Raw genomic sequence first — 16,845 nt, 5'->3', positions numbered from 1 at the left:
TTTGGAATTAATGATCTTAAGCTGACAATGTTTATATTTACTTTTAATACCTTAAAAACTGTCTTTGAGAGGGTCTTCTCCCCCCACACGCAGAGATGCTACTCAGGACTTGGCAGCAAATATTTGGTAAATATATCTTCAATGGTAATACCTATTTGTATACTCAGTTCTAACATGTTTTTATTAATACACTACTCCTTTAACTTCCAAAGGCAAATATAACAGTCTTTGGTCTATAGCATTGACTGAAGCATCATTTTCTAGGTAGCCGTAGATAAAATGGTGTTGTCAGATGGTCTGATTAGAGCATCTGCCATCTTTCTTGCCTTTGGTTTCCACTGGAACAGCAACAGTGTTACTACAGAGCTGTGCCTCTGCTGGGCTCCCAGGAGTTAACATCAGGCAAAGTGTTAACTTTCCTGAAATTTGTTGATTAACAACCACTGGAGAAAGGTGGCTAACTCAATATGTTTCGGGCTGGATATGTGCCCCCTGGTTTCACTCTGGGATCGATGTTGTTACAGGATACCTGACTAGCATTCAGAGTGTCCTGTTTTCTAGAAATGGCTCCCTATTGCCTATTGATGATTGGCTATGGGGGATCATCACAAAAGTGCCTACATACCACTTTAGAAAAGAGTAAACTCATCATGTCATATTACGTGGATTGATGGGTCCGCTCTTTCCTGCATAGCTGTAGATGTTCAGAAGGAGGAGTCGAAGGGTGGTCATTTCAGGAGGTATATTTCTGTAATTGCGGTTAACGGGGAGTAGCCCAGAGTGAAATTAAAATCTGAGGTGGTTTCCCTGATGGTAATTTAGAACCTTCACCTTTGAGAACTACCTAATGGCTCCAGTATTATACACCCTGGTATGTCTTTCTCATGCTACCGTCTAAAATTGTATGTGGATGCTTTCTGAATTCCGCAGTTGATGGCTATGTCCGAAGAGAGCACTCAAATGTATGAGAGAGTGATACAACCATGCAAGAATTCCACACTGAAGTGAAGTGCGAAACCCTGACTTTAGAACAGTTATTTAAAATTCATCAGCAAAGAGTTCCTCAAAAATGTTTCAAAGCCTCTATTCATGGATGGACAAAGTCTCTTACTTGCAGAAACCGAAGACGATGTGGACGGTGTTTGGCTAGGAACAATCTTGCAATGATCAAACCTTCTAACTGGGAAGGATGGGTCTGATTTATGTCAAAGTTAAGTTTGGGAAAGAAACGGTCTCTCTCTCTCTCAGGGAAAGACAAATATTTTAAAGATATGTGGTTCATACAGTAAATATTAGTACTTGGCTGAACTACAAAATGGCTTCCAAATGGTCTACAGCTGTTTGAAATAAAGTGCAAAGTTGGCCAGATGAGGATTTAAAAATCATAATACATCATTTATCATTTTCCCCAGCTCATCCAAACACTTTTGAATTCATCCTGTCTTAACTTAGTTATATGCTGCGGTTTGTTATTCTAAGAAAGCTACCATATCCTATCTAAGGACTGCATCTTATTGGTTAAACTAAAACATATATAATGACTAATCTAAAACATACCTAGATAGACATCAAATAGCAATTCTAGAGAATCCAAAGCCTGTTCATATAATCTAGTGATTCACTGAATCATTTTGGAAATGCACTAAATACCAGCACGGACACATGTTTTTGTAGGCTGTTAATCCCTAATTAAAATCAGCAGTTCAATATCAATGAATGTGATAAACTCAAATAGAAAAAAAATTCTAATCTGTCGGTTTCCTTTTCTACCCCAAACAAACAATCCATTTGACTTGTACAAAAAAGGAAAATCTTATAAATACCATTTAATTCCTTCTTCCTTCCTTCTTTTCTGCTCTGGCCCTTGGTTAATCTCTATAGTTGTAGTTTATTTCCACCAAGCCATTGCAGTAATAATAAGAAAAAAAATGTATAATTCTTCCAACTCTGTATTCTATTCAAACACTATAAAAAAACGTAAAAGGCATTTTTCCTTTTGGTTGACTTTCAAATGTAAGGTTTTATTTTTTGGTCCCCACTACAAGTTCATATTTATAGAAAATGCTTAGAAGTAGTTATGTATAAGAAATAATAATTTAATCACAATTCCCTGCTGTATCCTTTAGAAATTAACGTTTGCAGCTTCTTTCAATGCTGTTATTATTTAGGACAGCTAGAGCAAGTGCATCTGTATTTTATATAGAACTTAGTACTTAAATGTGGTTAAATTTCCATCATGTGTAACTTGCTCAGCGTTTTCTTAGGCATTCTGGAACTCAAAGACATTTATAAAGTGGTATTCAGAGGACTGAAAATATTTTACGATGGGACAAAAATCTTACTATCTATTCTTTTGCTGACCATCTGATCCCCCTAAATGATTGACACTGTAACGGAATGACCTGCTTATGGAAGGGTAGGCAAGCTCTTTGTCTGAAAACACGGCTACAAAATATGTGTTGAGGTCATACAACCACACTTAACAATATATTGAGTGCCTGCTGTGATGTGAGGAACTGAAGTTATAGAATCAAAAAAGGCGTTAAAAACATCCCTCTGTTGCGTGCATTTTTTTGCGTTTGTCTATGTCTATTATAGTCTTTAATTCTTTCAACAAGAAGGTTGCAGTGGTATCAGTACTCTCATTTTACAGATAAGAAAACACAGAATAGCATGGATACTCATTTTACCCAATATCCTGCAAAGAACATAACCTAACCATGCGGTGAACCAAATTGACCTGGTATCCTAGATCCACCCACTCGACTCGATGGCTCCTCCTAGCGGCGGGAGAACTCCCCTTGATGAGTCTCTCCGACACCCACCAGCACTGTCCACGGATGAAGTCCCAGCCAACAGAGCTGTGCTTGGTACGTAGTACGTGCCCAGGAAATACGTGCGATTGAGTGTGGAGTCTCCAGGGCTAGATTTCTCCTTCTGTGGGTATTAGGATGAGCGCGCAGGATAAAATTCTGAATTGCGTCTTCTACGTAAAATGCACACCAATGGAAATAAAGCAATCGATATACAGATATACAACCCACCCTCTTCAAATACTTCCACCAGTAATACATAAAGGACAACCGGCTTGAAGGAGTATCTTCTTCAAATTCTCTCTCCATCAGTGTCATGGAAACTCCAAGGAAATGTCTACTTCCACTGTATATGAGCATAGGCTATTTCTGCACGCGCCCCACCTGGGTTTACGCCTTCAGGCAGTAATCCCATCGTGCCCACAACTATGGACACATCTGTACTTGAATTTTAGAACTAAAAGAGGCTCACCCTTTTCTCTAAGAAAATTATTAAAATTAATTGCTCAGTTGCACAACTTTACGAATTCAACTTGTCTTATATCCTACAGTTTAAACATGAACAATTGTTTCACATTTTTTACTCCCGGTTGGGGTGGGAAAAAAAAAAAAAAGGGAATCACGCGTACTGTTTATAAGGAAACAGCTAAGATAAACACATGTGTGAATGTTACAGTGCAGCAGGGTTTCAGTTAACCTTGAGTATTGTTGACGTCAAATCCAAATTTGCTCGGAAGATAAGGGGGGAAAAACCGCGGCAGCACCTCTCCGGTGGGTGTTTGAGCACCAATGAGGAGTAAATGATTTGATTCTGTGGGCTCAGAGGATTTGTCAGCTGCCTCATAAGTATAATTCTGGCTCTTCATATCCCTGCTGCTTCTAATTTAGCAGGACAGGCTCATAATTGAAGCAAATTAACTATTTACACTTGCCACTTCTACCAAGGGAAGAGGACACAGCAGCAGGAAAGAATGAGTAGGAAATTACATTCTTGCCACTTGTGTCAGATCTGCCCTTATATAAACACATTAACAGTAATTTCATGAGGCGTCAAACATAGGAATAAATACTGAGGGATAAAATAATGAGGTGTTGCTATTGAGCTGAACTGCTATGGCTAATATCCTTGGATATGAATTATGCATCCTGAAAGAAGGCATATGTTACAGTATTCAAACAGTTTCCCTGCAAGTGAGATCTGCTCATTAGGCTCGATCTGGAGGTAAATCTACTCTCCTCTTCCATGCACGACAGGACCAACATTTACAAAAATATACTTCCCGGGCACCGTGGGCTGCGGTTTCTCCTGAATATACTCAAACCCCAAACAGGCCTTCCACTCCATTTTTAGCATAACAGCATGTTTATTTAGCTCTTTGGCTGAAGCTTTAAAGCCATTTAATGTAATGTAAACAAGAACATTTTGTTTGTAATTTGCTAAATGTATTACAGCCCGACTGTGTCTCCAATTAGGAACTTAAGGTTCATTTAGTAATTTACATCTGGTTCTGATTTAAGGTGACTTTCCTTTTCCACTTAAGAGCTGCCTTTCCGTGGCTAAAAAGGACCCAAGAACCCTTTTCTAGTTCCTTGGACCAATCCCTTCGGCTTCAAAGCTGGACGGACTCTTTAATTTAGTATGGCTAGATTTGTTCTCTATTGTCACTGTGGACCCAGATCTTATACTTCGGTGACCAGAATCAGAGAATTCAGAAATAACGGGGATAGACAAGAAATTTAGCTGAAACCTCATAAAAAAAGATGCTGAGGGTTGCTGAAACTCCAAACATGATATGAAGGGCGTGATATTGTTAAGTTATTATTTTCCACTCTCTGTAGGTTCCAGTCAGTGAAAGATAAGGAGCAAAGACCAACATCACAGCAATACTTATGTTTCATTTCCCTTTCTCCATCTGGTGCCCTCGGAATGACTTAGTATGCTTCTGCAATGGGCTCTCCATTGTCTTACGATTCATTAGCATTTAAAACCTCTGGTTGGAAATCCCAAACACAATCCTCCTTCCCTTCCAGATTCAGCACCATCTTCCAAAGTATTAAAATGGGGGTGGGGGGGTCTCTGATAGGCGAAGTTCGTTCAGCGGCTTTGGTAAGGAATGGCTTCTAAGGGAGGTTTTGTGTTCCTGGAGGATTTTTACCCCTTCGAAAGAAAAATCAGCCTCCTTCTGATTTTTCTTCTTTGAGAGATTCTTCACAGAAACCCAAGTACGTACAGTTGCTCCCTCACCATGGTTCCTGAAAATAAAGCTTTGCCCTTCTGCAGTGGCTTCTCATTCCCGCCTATCCTCCACAATGAGGAAGCATGTGACATAAACATACAGCAGCACTATTAGTTATGTGGCCTCTGGTTGTCAAGAAAACATTCAATTGTAATCTCACTAATGGCTGTTTTTCCCTAAATATTGTAATTTTCGGAGCCCCTAATAAATCATCGATAATTTCGTCCATTTCCCCCGGTTTGTGTTTATGTTTGTAGCTGTTCATAATTGGGGGTTATTATGACAACAGGATTTTTTGAACAATCGTGGCACGTGAAATCCTAGCTTCTGCCTGAGCCAGCTGCCTACACAATGCCCGTGACATCATGTGGGGCTCTTGTAACACGCTTAAATTTTGGAGTTTAATGGTCTGCCTCTAATCTGGAGCAACATTCGGTTAAAAATACATAGCAGGAGGTGTATTCCCAAATTTGAATATTAAAGGAGGGTAAAATACAATTAATTTAAGTTCCAAATAGAGATACTGTATTATGTTGGCACAACGAGTCAACATAAAGGGAAAGAACAGGTGGTAATACACCATCATAACACTTTGGAATATTTTGCTAAAATTCTTTTGATGCCCAAATGTGCATTCTAGGCGGGCATGTTCGCTTTGCTGGTGATTCTTGCAGACTGTGGGAGAAACACTGCCACGGAGCAGCAGAGCTGTGGCCCATCGGATGCAGTAAGCTCCCTTTTGTAAGCTCAGTGTCTGATTTCATTCATTTGATCCTCTCTCTGCTTGTTCTCAGGATGGGCTTGCATCCTCTGCGTGTAACGGACCATACTTGTTTGTGTACTCTTCGGCCTCACTGCCTTTAGTAAGCAAGATCATCTTGTAAGAGGGAACGATGAGCTAGGCTGAACCCCTGCTACATCAAAGAAGCATAAAATGGGGACAAGCCACTTTAGAGCAGCTCACCCTGCTCCCATAACCTCGCTTTGGTAATGGTGTTCCATTTTTTAAAATATCATTTTTTTAGTAAGAGAAAAAGATGGTTATGTTTATTAAGTATTTCCCCAAACAATCTTGGCATAACTTTTTAACACCTGGATTCTGATCATGAAACTGCTTTGTAATATCCAGTGAACTCTACAGGCCAACTGTTAACAGAATTTCATCCTTCGTTTGTAAAACAAATTCTTCCCCCAAACTCTGACTATTTCCGTTAAAGGAGAACCTAAAGGTAGACTCAATACGAGTTACTAAATTGGAAATAAAATGCACAAGAGAAAGAGAAAAACGTTTGTCATCAGGCCTATACCATTAGAAATCCTTAAATGTTACATCGTAACTATGATCCTCTCTGCATTAGAAAGGGTCGGGCCCACTTTGAAAGGCAGAATGGAGAATGGGAGTGATTTCCCTTTTTAACATGACAGTTGAGAATAGTGAATCTCATATTCTTTGGGTCTGTAAATCCGTGATATGGTCACGCAAAAAGAATGCAGAATATTATCTTAATGTTTGCTCTCTGCTGTAATAAAAATAAACGGCCTTATTATAATAGAATTAGTAGGAACAACCTGCCGCTTTATATTTGCTGCCTTGAGGAACTACCCGATTTTCATCATATGAATATTATTCTTTTCCACTGGAGACATGGGTGTAGATACTGACTTTTAACGTCAGTAACGTGAAGGACCGATCCTAGGCTAAGGAAGGCCTTTGTACACCTCCCCCTTTTAAACCACTGGTCTTAAAACCACACGAGTTCCTCTAGTGAATGTGGGAAATAATTAGGAAAAGGTATCTGGGGTCAGGGAGCTAGAGAAGAGGAGTCAGACGAATGATAGCACAGGCTACTGATGTTTTGTGGAAGAAAACTGTTGGAAAAGTAGAAGCTAAAAGAGCACGTTTGAGCCTTGGCACAACACGCCCAGCTTAGCTGCTGAGTCTTGGGTAGAGGGGAGGGCTGAGTCCTCAGAGGGGAAAAACGGATGTCCTCTGATGAATGGGATTTGTTGCGCGTAACCCCTAGGGAGAGAAATCACTTTCTGAACGCCTCCTCTGGGAAATTTCATCTCACCAAGCAAAAGAGTTTATAGTATTGAAGCCAGGTGCGTAACTAAGAATACACACAGGGATGATCAAAGTAGAGAGAGGGGTATGGCTGTGTCCTGGGGTGTGGCGTCAGGGGTGGAACTGAGAGGCATTACGGTTATGAAATCTAGAGCAGGGATAGGGCTGGGATTCCTGGTCCATATGCAGTTAGTTTCTCATTCAGCAATGCTCTGCTGAGTGGAAGAGTGAAGGCACTGTAGAATCCCACCGTGAATGTCCAGCATCAACTGGGAACCACATCTTACTTTTGCGAGTGTGACAGCAAATTGATCCGTGGTAGGATAGAAATCAGCTCTAAAATCCCAAAACAACTGTATTAGGTTTTCAATAGAATCACAAAACACAATGTCAACTACCCTGTTACTAGGGAGATGGATGTTTTCATTGAGTGCACAGAGAATGTTTCAGTGGTGTATTTTCTGTCCTGGAGGATGACTCTTGCAACATGGGGCTCCACATGGTAGCCCTGTGCCTTCCTAAGAAACCATCTCTGGGCTGGCACTCTTGAAAGGGACGTAAGAAAATGTGTAGAGATTTCAGACTGTCAAAGGTAGCTTTGGCTTACAGAGAAGCAGCCTTGGGGAGAACTGGAGTTGGGGGTTGGGTTCTATGTTCCTTGGCAACTGGTTCTACCATTTCCACCATAACTGGTCTTGCAGCATGCAAAGTTCCAGTCACAGTAATTCCGTGTAGCAGCCCAAGTAATCTTAGACAAACCATTCGACAGAGTGAGGGAGTCTGTTTTTGTTCTCTGCTAGATCTCCAGTGTCTACAACAGTGCCTGGGGTACATAGAAAATGCTCAACAAACACTTGTTGAATGACTACATGAATAAAGTTGACTATCTGGCTCTATTTCATAATCTACAAAATTTAGATGAAAGTATCCATGAGTATTCAGTAGACCAAATGAGAGAAATTATGGGAAAGTGTTCTTGAAAGAGGAAGAAACTGTATACATTTAGATGTTGATTGATATTCACGATATATAGGTACTTCTAGATATATATAGCTTTGAGATTTTCTGTTTCTTACCTACTTCCCTGGATCTGATGAGGAAAGGTAGAGGTCTCTATCAAGAATCAGCTTTGAGACTAATAGGTCATTACTACCATTTGGTATCCTGCAGTAATTACAGCTGTGTCTAGATAATCGTTTCAATGACTGTAACGTAACGATGATGCTTGTCTTTTTTTTTTTTTTTGGACAGTGAAATTCCAGATGGTGACAATGGCAATGTAGTCCCGGGTTTAGAAATATGAGATCAATATTTAGAAATATGGGATCAACAAAGAGGAATATGGGATCAATATTTAGAAATATGGGATCAACAAAGAGGTGGGCTGCATCTATATACTGAACTCTTGGCTCTCTCTCCATGATTCCCATCCACCTCAAGACCTTCTGGGCTCTTTCTGCCATGGTTGAGATGCAGGATGTTTCACGTGGCTCCCCTAAGCATGGTCCTCAAATATCATGGCAATCCACACCAGAAGGAAATAACCAGGCATCTGGTCCCATTTAACACAGCCTAGAAATATGGTATATGTGGGTTTGAATAACATACTCTGGTGGTCTTCAGGGAATGGCTAAGGGTAGAAACCCTTAAATCTGAGGTTCATTTCAGCAAAGAGGGTTTTGATGACCAAAGGGTAAATAGCAAGTGCTAAAGAGAGGTGTGGGCAGTTTTCAAAATACTTTCAGTATTCTTTTTTTCAGTTTTTACAATCACATTGGCAAGATTAAGGAATGATGTCATCCTGGCTGGGACATGTCAAAGCCCTTCCAAAAGTAACTACAGTATATAAACGTTGAAACAAAGGAAACCAACAGGCTATTTATGAAGGAGCAATAAAGGAGTATAAAATGATGTGAAAGTCCCCTGAAGTCTGGTTCTGATGGGCACATTCTCAGCCTTACTTCTGGCATCTGAAAAATTCACCCCAAGTCCTCCAAAGCCATTTTTCTAAGAGTGCATGCGCATTCTTAAAGCACGTGGGCTCCCACTCCACTATGCATTCTTTCTTACCTGTTTTTGCTCTTCTCCTAAGCCATCCCACATGGAAGCCACGATTTTAGAGACTTCACCAAAGGTAGCATTTGGATTTTGGCCCTTGATGGCAGCCTGAGTATCACGAAAGAATAACGCATAGGCAGACACAGGCTTCTGGGGCTCATTGGGGTCCTTCTTCTTCTTCTTTTTGGGGGTTTTTGGCTTTTTCCCCATGTCAGAGGCAGGTCGCTTCTCTCCACCATTGATCTGAAATAAACATCAAATCAGAATCATGGAGGAACTGAGAAAATCTGTCAATGTATCATACTGCTCTCCTTTGAGGCTTACACAGACATACTCGCTCACACTCATCACACGAACCCAGACATTCTGGGGGGAGGGGGGCACTTGGTTTTGTCGGTGCTGTTTTTCAGGCAAAACTAACTTCATATTTCCTGTACTTTTCATATTTATCCTTTTTTCAGCCTCATTTACATAACTTTAACATAGTGTTATTGGTTCTTTTTTTTTTTTTAAAGATTTTATTTATTTATTTGACAGACAGAAATCACAAGTAGGCAGAGAGGCAGGCAGAGAGAGAGGGAGAAGCAGGATCCCCGCTGAGCAGAGAGCCGGATGTGGGGCTCGATCCCAGGACCCTGGGATCATGACCTGAGCAGAAGGCAGAGGCTTTAACCCACTGAGCCACCCAGGTGCCCCAGTTCTTTTTATAATATAATTATATCACTAAATATTATCCCTTGTCTGTCAACTTTTCACTTTTCTCACAAGGGCTGCTGAATGACAAGAAGCATTCTAACTGACAACAGCAGATTCTCCCTTTTGTGTGAACAATCTAACTTGTTTTATTCTGGGGAGTTTATCATCTTCTTCCTAAGTATGATTTTCAAACCATGGTGGGTGACATGTCCAAAACCAAAGTTGAATGGCTTTTGCTGATGCATTTAAGGCCTAGAGAATGCTGTTGGGAAAATCTAGCAATGCTCATGGCTTAGGGACCAACATAATCTAGGGAGATCTGTGATGCCCAGTGGAACTTTCTGCCACAAGGGTAAAGTTCTATAATCTGCATTATTCTAAATGGTAGCCACTTGTCACGTGTAACTAACGAGCATTGGAAATGTGGCTAGAATAAATAAGGAGCAAAATTTAAAGTTTTATCTCATTATAACTGCTTGAAATTTAAATAGTTACAAGTGGCTAGCGACCCCCATATTGGAAAGTGCATCTCTGGAAATGAGGCTCCAGATTCTAGACACTTCTAGAAAAACTTTATACTCAATTTAAAAATTGACTCTATTTTCTCCATTGTCCTTGAGGACGGATATTTGGATGCTTTTAATGGCTATTCTGATGCAAGTGGGAAAAGACACACTGAATGAAGACATCTGCATTTGAATATTACCTTTGATATTAACTAATTAAATGTGATGTCACTTCACCTGTATAGAATGGGAGATTTGGGCTAGGATTTCTCTCTAGCTCTATAATTCTGTGACTCTACTTGAGTAGCAGATAGTGCTGAGTCTGTTGGGATCTTCTCTTCATGCTGCTCTGCATAAATGCGCATGTGTGTGATCTCCTGACATGATCACGTGAGGTACTACATCACTACATCTTCACTTTCTGCTGCTGTTGCTTTTTTGCTCTCTGCAAACATATGTACGAACAATAGGTATTTCATCGGGCAAACTGCTAGACACGGTAGTTTGTGTAAAGCAGCTGTTAGCAATGGATTACCAGTGGCTATGCCACCAGAGGATTTAGACTCATGCCCTCCTTTACTATCCTTTACCTCTGTCATCTTGGGCAAATGATATCATTTCTCTGGTCCTCCATTTTCTCTGCAAACCAGTTCAGCGCCATTTTGTGATTACTGAGATGGTATATATTTGTCGTTGTTTAAAACTTCAAAATGATATTCCAGTGTTAATTATGACATGGTGGAAACTTGAAAACATCCACTGAGTGAATGGAAAGAAATGACCTTAATATTAATTTGTGAAGTCGTGTAGTCATGGTTTAAAAAAAAAACAAAAACAAAACAAAACAAAAAAAAACGCTCCAAGAACCAAGGAGAGACAGAGGAAAAGCTACATGAATTCTTGGGCTTTGTTTTTAGTGAGAAAGATAATTAAAAGAATATCATTTTGAAATTGTCTACTCAAGGAGATTAAACACCCCCCATGGGGACAGGATGCTTTGAATCTGGCAAACTAAGGGAGATTAACATTAGAAGATAACTTTCTCAGGATGGATCTGAGGGGTGAGGGAAATCACTGGTCCCCATGTGAATCTGTGAGAAGTCTGGCATGTTGGGACTGAGTTGTTACTGGGTAAACTGGTGTTAGCGCTAAACTAAACATGTGGACATGTATGATCTAGAACTGAGGCTCTCAAATATGGCTGCCCGTTAGAATCACCTGGAAACTTCTAAACAATATCCAGATGCCCAGGCTTTACACTAATTAAGCATAATGCTATGAATAAGAGACCCTCGCCTCAGACACACCCTCAACTCTAGGGTACTTAAATACTGGTACTTAAATACTTGAGAGACAAAGCAAACAAAAAAGTGAATTTTCTCTTTGCCCCTATTGGCTACACTTAGCCATATCTTTCTTTCTTTCCTCTCTTCACAACTAAACTCCTTCAAGTTGCTGTCCATGATGACTGTAGGCAGTCTCTGCAACTCGCCTCAGGGTGCCTTCCCCATCACTTAGCTCTAATAAATCCCCAAGGGCCACTTTGCTAACCTCAATGGACTTTTCCATCTTCCCCTCACTTGATTTCTCTCTGTGAATGCTCTTTCTTCCAAGGGCACCCTGACATCACTGTCTCTGGCTATTACTACTACCTCGCTGGCCTCTCTGTTTCCAGAATCATCTCTTTGCTCATCTTCCTCCACGCAGCCATTCAGTTGTAACCTTCCTGATGTCTTTTGCTATAGACCATCTTCTCTTGTGAGTTTGTACTTAGGTGATCTCATAGGTACGCAGGGTTTCCATTATCGTTTGTGGGTGGATGACTGTCAAATTAATTTTCCCCCTGAACTTTGAATGCATTGAAACAACTGCTATTTGACAATTGTATTTGTGAGTCTTAGTAAAGCATCTCAAACTCAGTCAAGTTTGTGTGATTCACTTGTATCTCCTTGATAGCACATATCAGACTTGTAATTAATTATATAATAATTTATATGTTAGATCTTCTCCTGCCCCAGAGCATAAGCATTTTTAGGGCAGGCAGGTACCCATGTGATTTTGTTCACTAGCACTTCTCATGGTTCCTGACACCTGGTAAGTGCTTAACATTTGTTATAATAGTAGTAAAAATTATAATGTAAAATAATAATGTATCTTAAAGAATGAATGAATCAAAGCATAAATGGTTTCTGTAATAGGAAATTAAACCAAATTAATTTCCTTGAGAACTTTAAGACAATATGAAAATATGTGGTAAGACAGAAAACAGAAGATCTAAACATTTTTTTTGAAAGTATTTGACATGTTAACAGTAACGTCTCTGGGCTATAGACTGAGTCTTTATGATTTTCTTCTTTGCATTTTTTATAAGATTCAAGTTTTGTAAATATGACCATTCCTATATTCATAAGAATAAAATATTTATTAAAAAGAAAAATAGGAAAGAATCAACAAAGTCCACAATGAATAATATTAAAAACAGAGGGAATATGACATTAGAGGTCATATTGCATCAAGGATTGGAAATATTTGGAAATAGGGAACAAAATGTATGAAGATGAATGCTTCTCCATATAGAATACTACTTTGATATTTTATTTAATTTTTTTGATATTTTATTATTATTATTATTTTACCTGGATTTATTTTAAATTTCAATTAAGAAATTAGCCAGCTGACATATCCAAACCTCTACGATGGCAGATTACATCTTTTTGGAAAATAATCAACTGTCAATCACAGAAGTAAGTATCCCATGATGCAATATAAATGTACTTCTTAAAAGATTTCCCCAAATTTTGTAAATAATTTCCCATCTCTGCCTCCCAGAAATGTCTTTGGATCACTGATCTTCATGCTGCCTTCCTTTTTAAATTGTTGTGTGGACGGGAGGGTGCAAATTTTAGATCTGCTGAATGTGTGATGCTGTGTTGCAACAGAAAGGAGAACTGCCCTCTGGCATCTGATAACACGGCCCTACTCTCTACAGATGACCCAAGGAAGCAGGATGACCTGTGAGGCCCAGTAAGAAGTTCTATCGAGTGTATCAAAACCACAAATTATCGTGTTGAAGTAATGTATGACAACCCTCTTGGAAACTCCAAACAATTCTCAGCAACCAATCCATTTTGTTGTCTGGAAGCTTTCCCTCTTTCCTGGCCTGTCCTGTAGGGTTAGCCAGATGTAGTCTTGCTCAACCCCCGTGTTTTGTTTAGTAGAAGCAAGCAGTTCATGACTTCTTCCTCCCATTTTCAAGGCTCAGGAGATGCCATTTATGCATTATGAAGTGTAACTCGGGCCGGGCTTCGACTATCTACCCGGCAGAGTAGCTGAGAGGCCCAGTGCTGTGAAGGTGGAGAGTCATCCCCCCACCACGGCCAGTCTACTAGCCAGTCTTATAGCATTTCATCTGCTTTGTCTTCACTGTGCCTTAAAGCAAGAGTGTATCTCTACGCCTTCCTTTTTTAAAAAAATTTCTTATTTTTTAAAAAGATTTTATTTATTGGAGAGACAGAGCTAGAGAGTGCAAGTGGGAGAGAAGGAAAGGCTCTGCAGGGAACCTGACCTGGGGCTTGATCCCAGGACCCTGGCATCAGGACCTGAGCCGAAGTCAGATGCTTAACGGACTGAGCCACCCAGGTGCCCTGATATGCCTTCCTTTTAAATACTTATGCTAACCTCTGTTATCTGCCGCTCAAGGAGATACCCAAAACATTCATGTCTCAAGATTCACTGCCTTCCCCTCAGTAATTAAAGGAGGTCACTACAGCTATATTCTCGGATCATGCTATTCGGACCACTTACAGAACCGTCCCTATGGCACGGAACTATGATTTAAACTAACGCCCTTTCACCACAGCTGACAGAGAAGAAAGAGCAAAACCAAAAACAATGCATGAAAGATGTCTATTTTTTTAGGAAAATAAAATGTGCTTTGAAAGGAATCATTTATTATATTGCTCTATGTTCTTTGTTTAAAGACTCATTGGGTGTGCACATTGTCTTTGCTTTTAGGCTGCAATAGAGTGGAATGAAAATCCCCTATTGTGGTTTGTTATCTAATGCATCCGAGTCGCTGGGCAGTGGTATGTGAAGTTCAAGGGTGTCCACCACATGAACCTCCTAATGTGTGTGGGGTCTTATTTTTTATTTTGCATTTTTCTTGTGTTTCTGAGGGTACAGAAATGAGCTGTTATTTTATTTTGCTTTATTTTATAGGATTTTATTTATTTATTTATTTGACAGAGAAAGAGCACAAGTAGGCAGAGTGGCAGGTGGAGAAAGAGGGGGAAACAGGCTCCCTGCTAAGCAGGGACCCGGATGCGGGGCTCAATCCCAGGACCCCGGGATCATGACCTGAGCGGAAGGCAGACGCTTAACCAACAGAGCCACTCAGGCACCCCGAGCTGTTATTTTAGATTTTGTGTAATGAACTGGCGATTTGTAAGGCCTGTAGAGATAGTTTCATCTCACTTTTGAAAAACACGTGATCATTGCTCATATGCAAAGCTTCCTTGAAGAAAAAAATGTTGTTATAATTTGGACGCACTTACATGCCAGTAACAGATTGCATTTTGAAAGATATCTGGCTCTTCTGACCACTGGCTATATGGGATGGACACAATGATGGATATGATTGTGGTAGAAAAATTAGCTAAATGGATTTGTAATAGGTCCCTGAACCTTAATTTTGAGAATTGTCAAAATCCTGAATTCCTATGTAGATGGATGAAAGCTTATCATTCTACATCCTCACTTTCTAAGAGGCACTGACTTCTAGAGTCTAGAGCAGCGTTTTCTCATAGAATTTTCTGGAAAGATAGAAATATTCTCTGTGCTGTCTGAAAGGGGAGACACTAGCCACATGTGGCTATAGAGCCACACCTGATAAAGTGTATTTTTTATTTATTCAATTTTAGTTAGTTAAATTTAAATGTACACAGTCATGCATGCCCAGTTGCAACTCTATTGGACAGTACGTCACTGTGCACTGGGTGTTTCTTAGACTGCAAAATTTCTGAAGTCACCAGGGTTTTAAGCCTGGAGAGTTCAACTGGATCCCAACATCATAGTCTTTAGAATAGAGAAGAAACCATCTAACACCAAAATAGAAACTCCCCATGATGACGAACACCTTGAAAGTAAGGACTGGGTGCCATTCATCTTTCCTTTCTCCCAGCCTTGGGGTGGGGACTTGCAGGCAGCAGATCACCAAACATGTCCCCTGCTGTGTCCCACAGCACTGGGCAAAGTCGCAGAGTTCCGAGACAAAGGACTTTGACACACGTATATGAGTTGTATGACAATCCTAACACCTACGAACATGGCTAGGTTGAGGCCCTGCCTGCCATCCTGATCACCTACAGATTTATTTCACATTCAATTAAAACACTAATGAATAAATAAAGACACACACAAATGCATAAATAAATATTACTCTCCCATCAGCTTTACAAAGATGCATCGGCCTTGTGCAACTGACTTGGAGACATCGATTTATTTCTAAAATCCCTAGAGGTGTCCTTAGGCTTCTGGTAATCCACTCCTGTCATGTCATATTGCTTAATTATAGTGATGTATTTAACTTATTTATCACAAGAAAACAATAATTTTTCACTTTAAAAAAGCGTGCAGTAATGCTGTTGCTTGGATAATACTTCTTAAGAATACAGAGCACAGGAGTTAAGGCTCTCAAGGAAAGAGAATCACTGATATTGAAACGTCCCTGGAGAAGTTAGAAACGTCTATAAGCATATTTAAAATAAACTGCCGTGGTCCCAAAGCCTTTAATGGAACTGGGAGAGCTGTTTAATGCACACGACGCTGCAGTAATCGCTGTAGTTTAAAATAGATTTTAATCAAGCACCATCTGCATAATAGGCTGAACAAACAACACAGAACTCCACTTATAACTCTTATCATATAAAGTAAATATTATAAAATCTTCGCCATAGAAACAGGGCATATCATAGCACTTTTTGTGATGGTGCTGTTGCTGTAAGTGAAAAATTTTCACTCTACTTAAATACATTCTCTCTTTCCTTTCTACACTATGCCGTCTAAAATCCCCTTATGAGAATAAATTCAAATAAGCATGGAAAGTAAGTCATCTAGTTACTGTGAAATCAGCAAGGTTGTAATACTTCTTTCATTTTGCAATCAGGTTTATTATTATCATTAATAATAACAGTACATTCAGTGACTCAAAACATCAATTATAAAAAAAGTTTATGAAATGCATTACTTTTGAAATGATTCACAAGTGTGAATCTGTATCACAGTTTATAAAGCAAATTCATTTTTAAGGGTCCTTGATTCTGCCAAACATAGCTGAGTATTGTTCTAGGATGAGTTTAGCAAAGATACTCAGTGGCCTTATGTAAGGCTAAGATTTTTAGGCTACTGTCCAGAAAAATTACTTTAAAGTGAGGGACAGAGTTGATTATAATCACATATAACTCTCAGTTGTA

General features: G+C 39.7%; 1 protein-coding gene across 2 annotated transcripts in view; it reads right to left on the bottom strand.

Annotated features, from left to right (window-relative positions):
* The window catches only part of TOX (thymocyte selection associated high mobility group box), a 300,152-nt gene that overhangs the window by 23,750 nt on the left and 259,557 nt on the right, over window positions 1-16,845 (bottom strand). For both annotated transcript variants that reach the window (XM_080801776.1, XM_080801775.1), the window contains one exon: window positions 9,186-9,416. In XM_080801776.1, coding sequence (XP_080657902.1) covers window positions 9,186-9,416 — 231 coding nt within the window. The remainder of the gene's footprint in view (window positions 1-9,185; window positions 9,417-16,845) is intronic.

Source organism: Martes martes (assembly GCF_963455335.1).
Source record: "Martes martes genome assembly, chromosome: 4".
NCBI classification, from domain to species: Eukaryota; Metazoa; Chordata; class Mammalia; order Carnivora; family Mustelidae; genus Martes; species Martes martes.
This window is presented reverse-complemented; position numbering and strand designations above follow the sequence as displayed.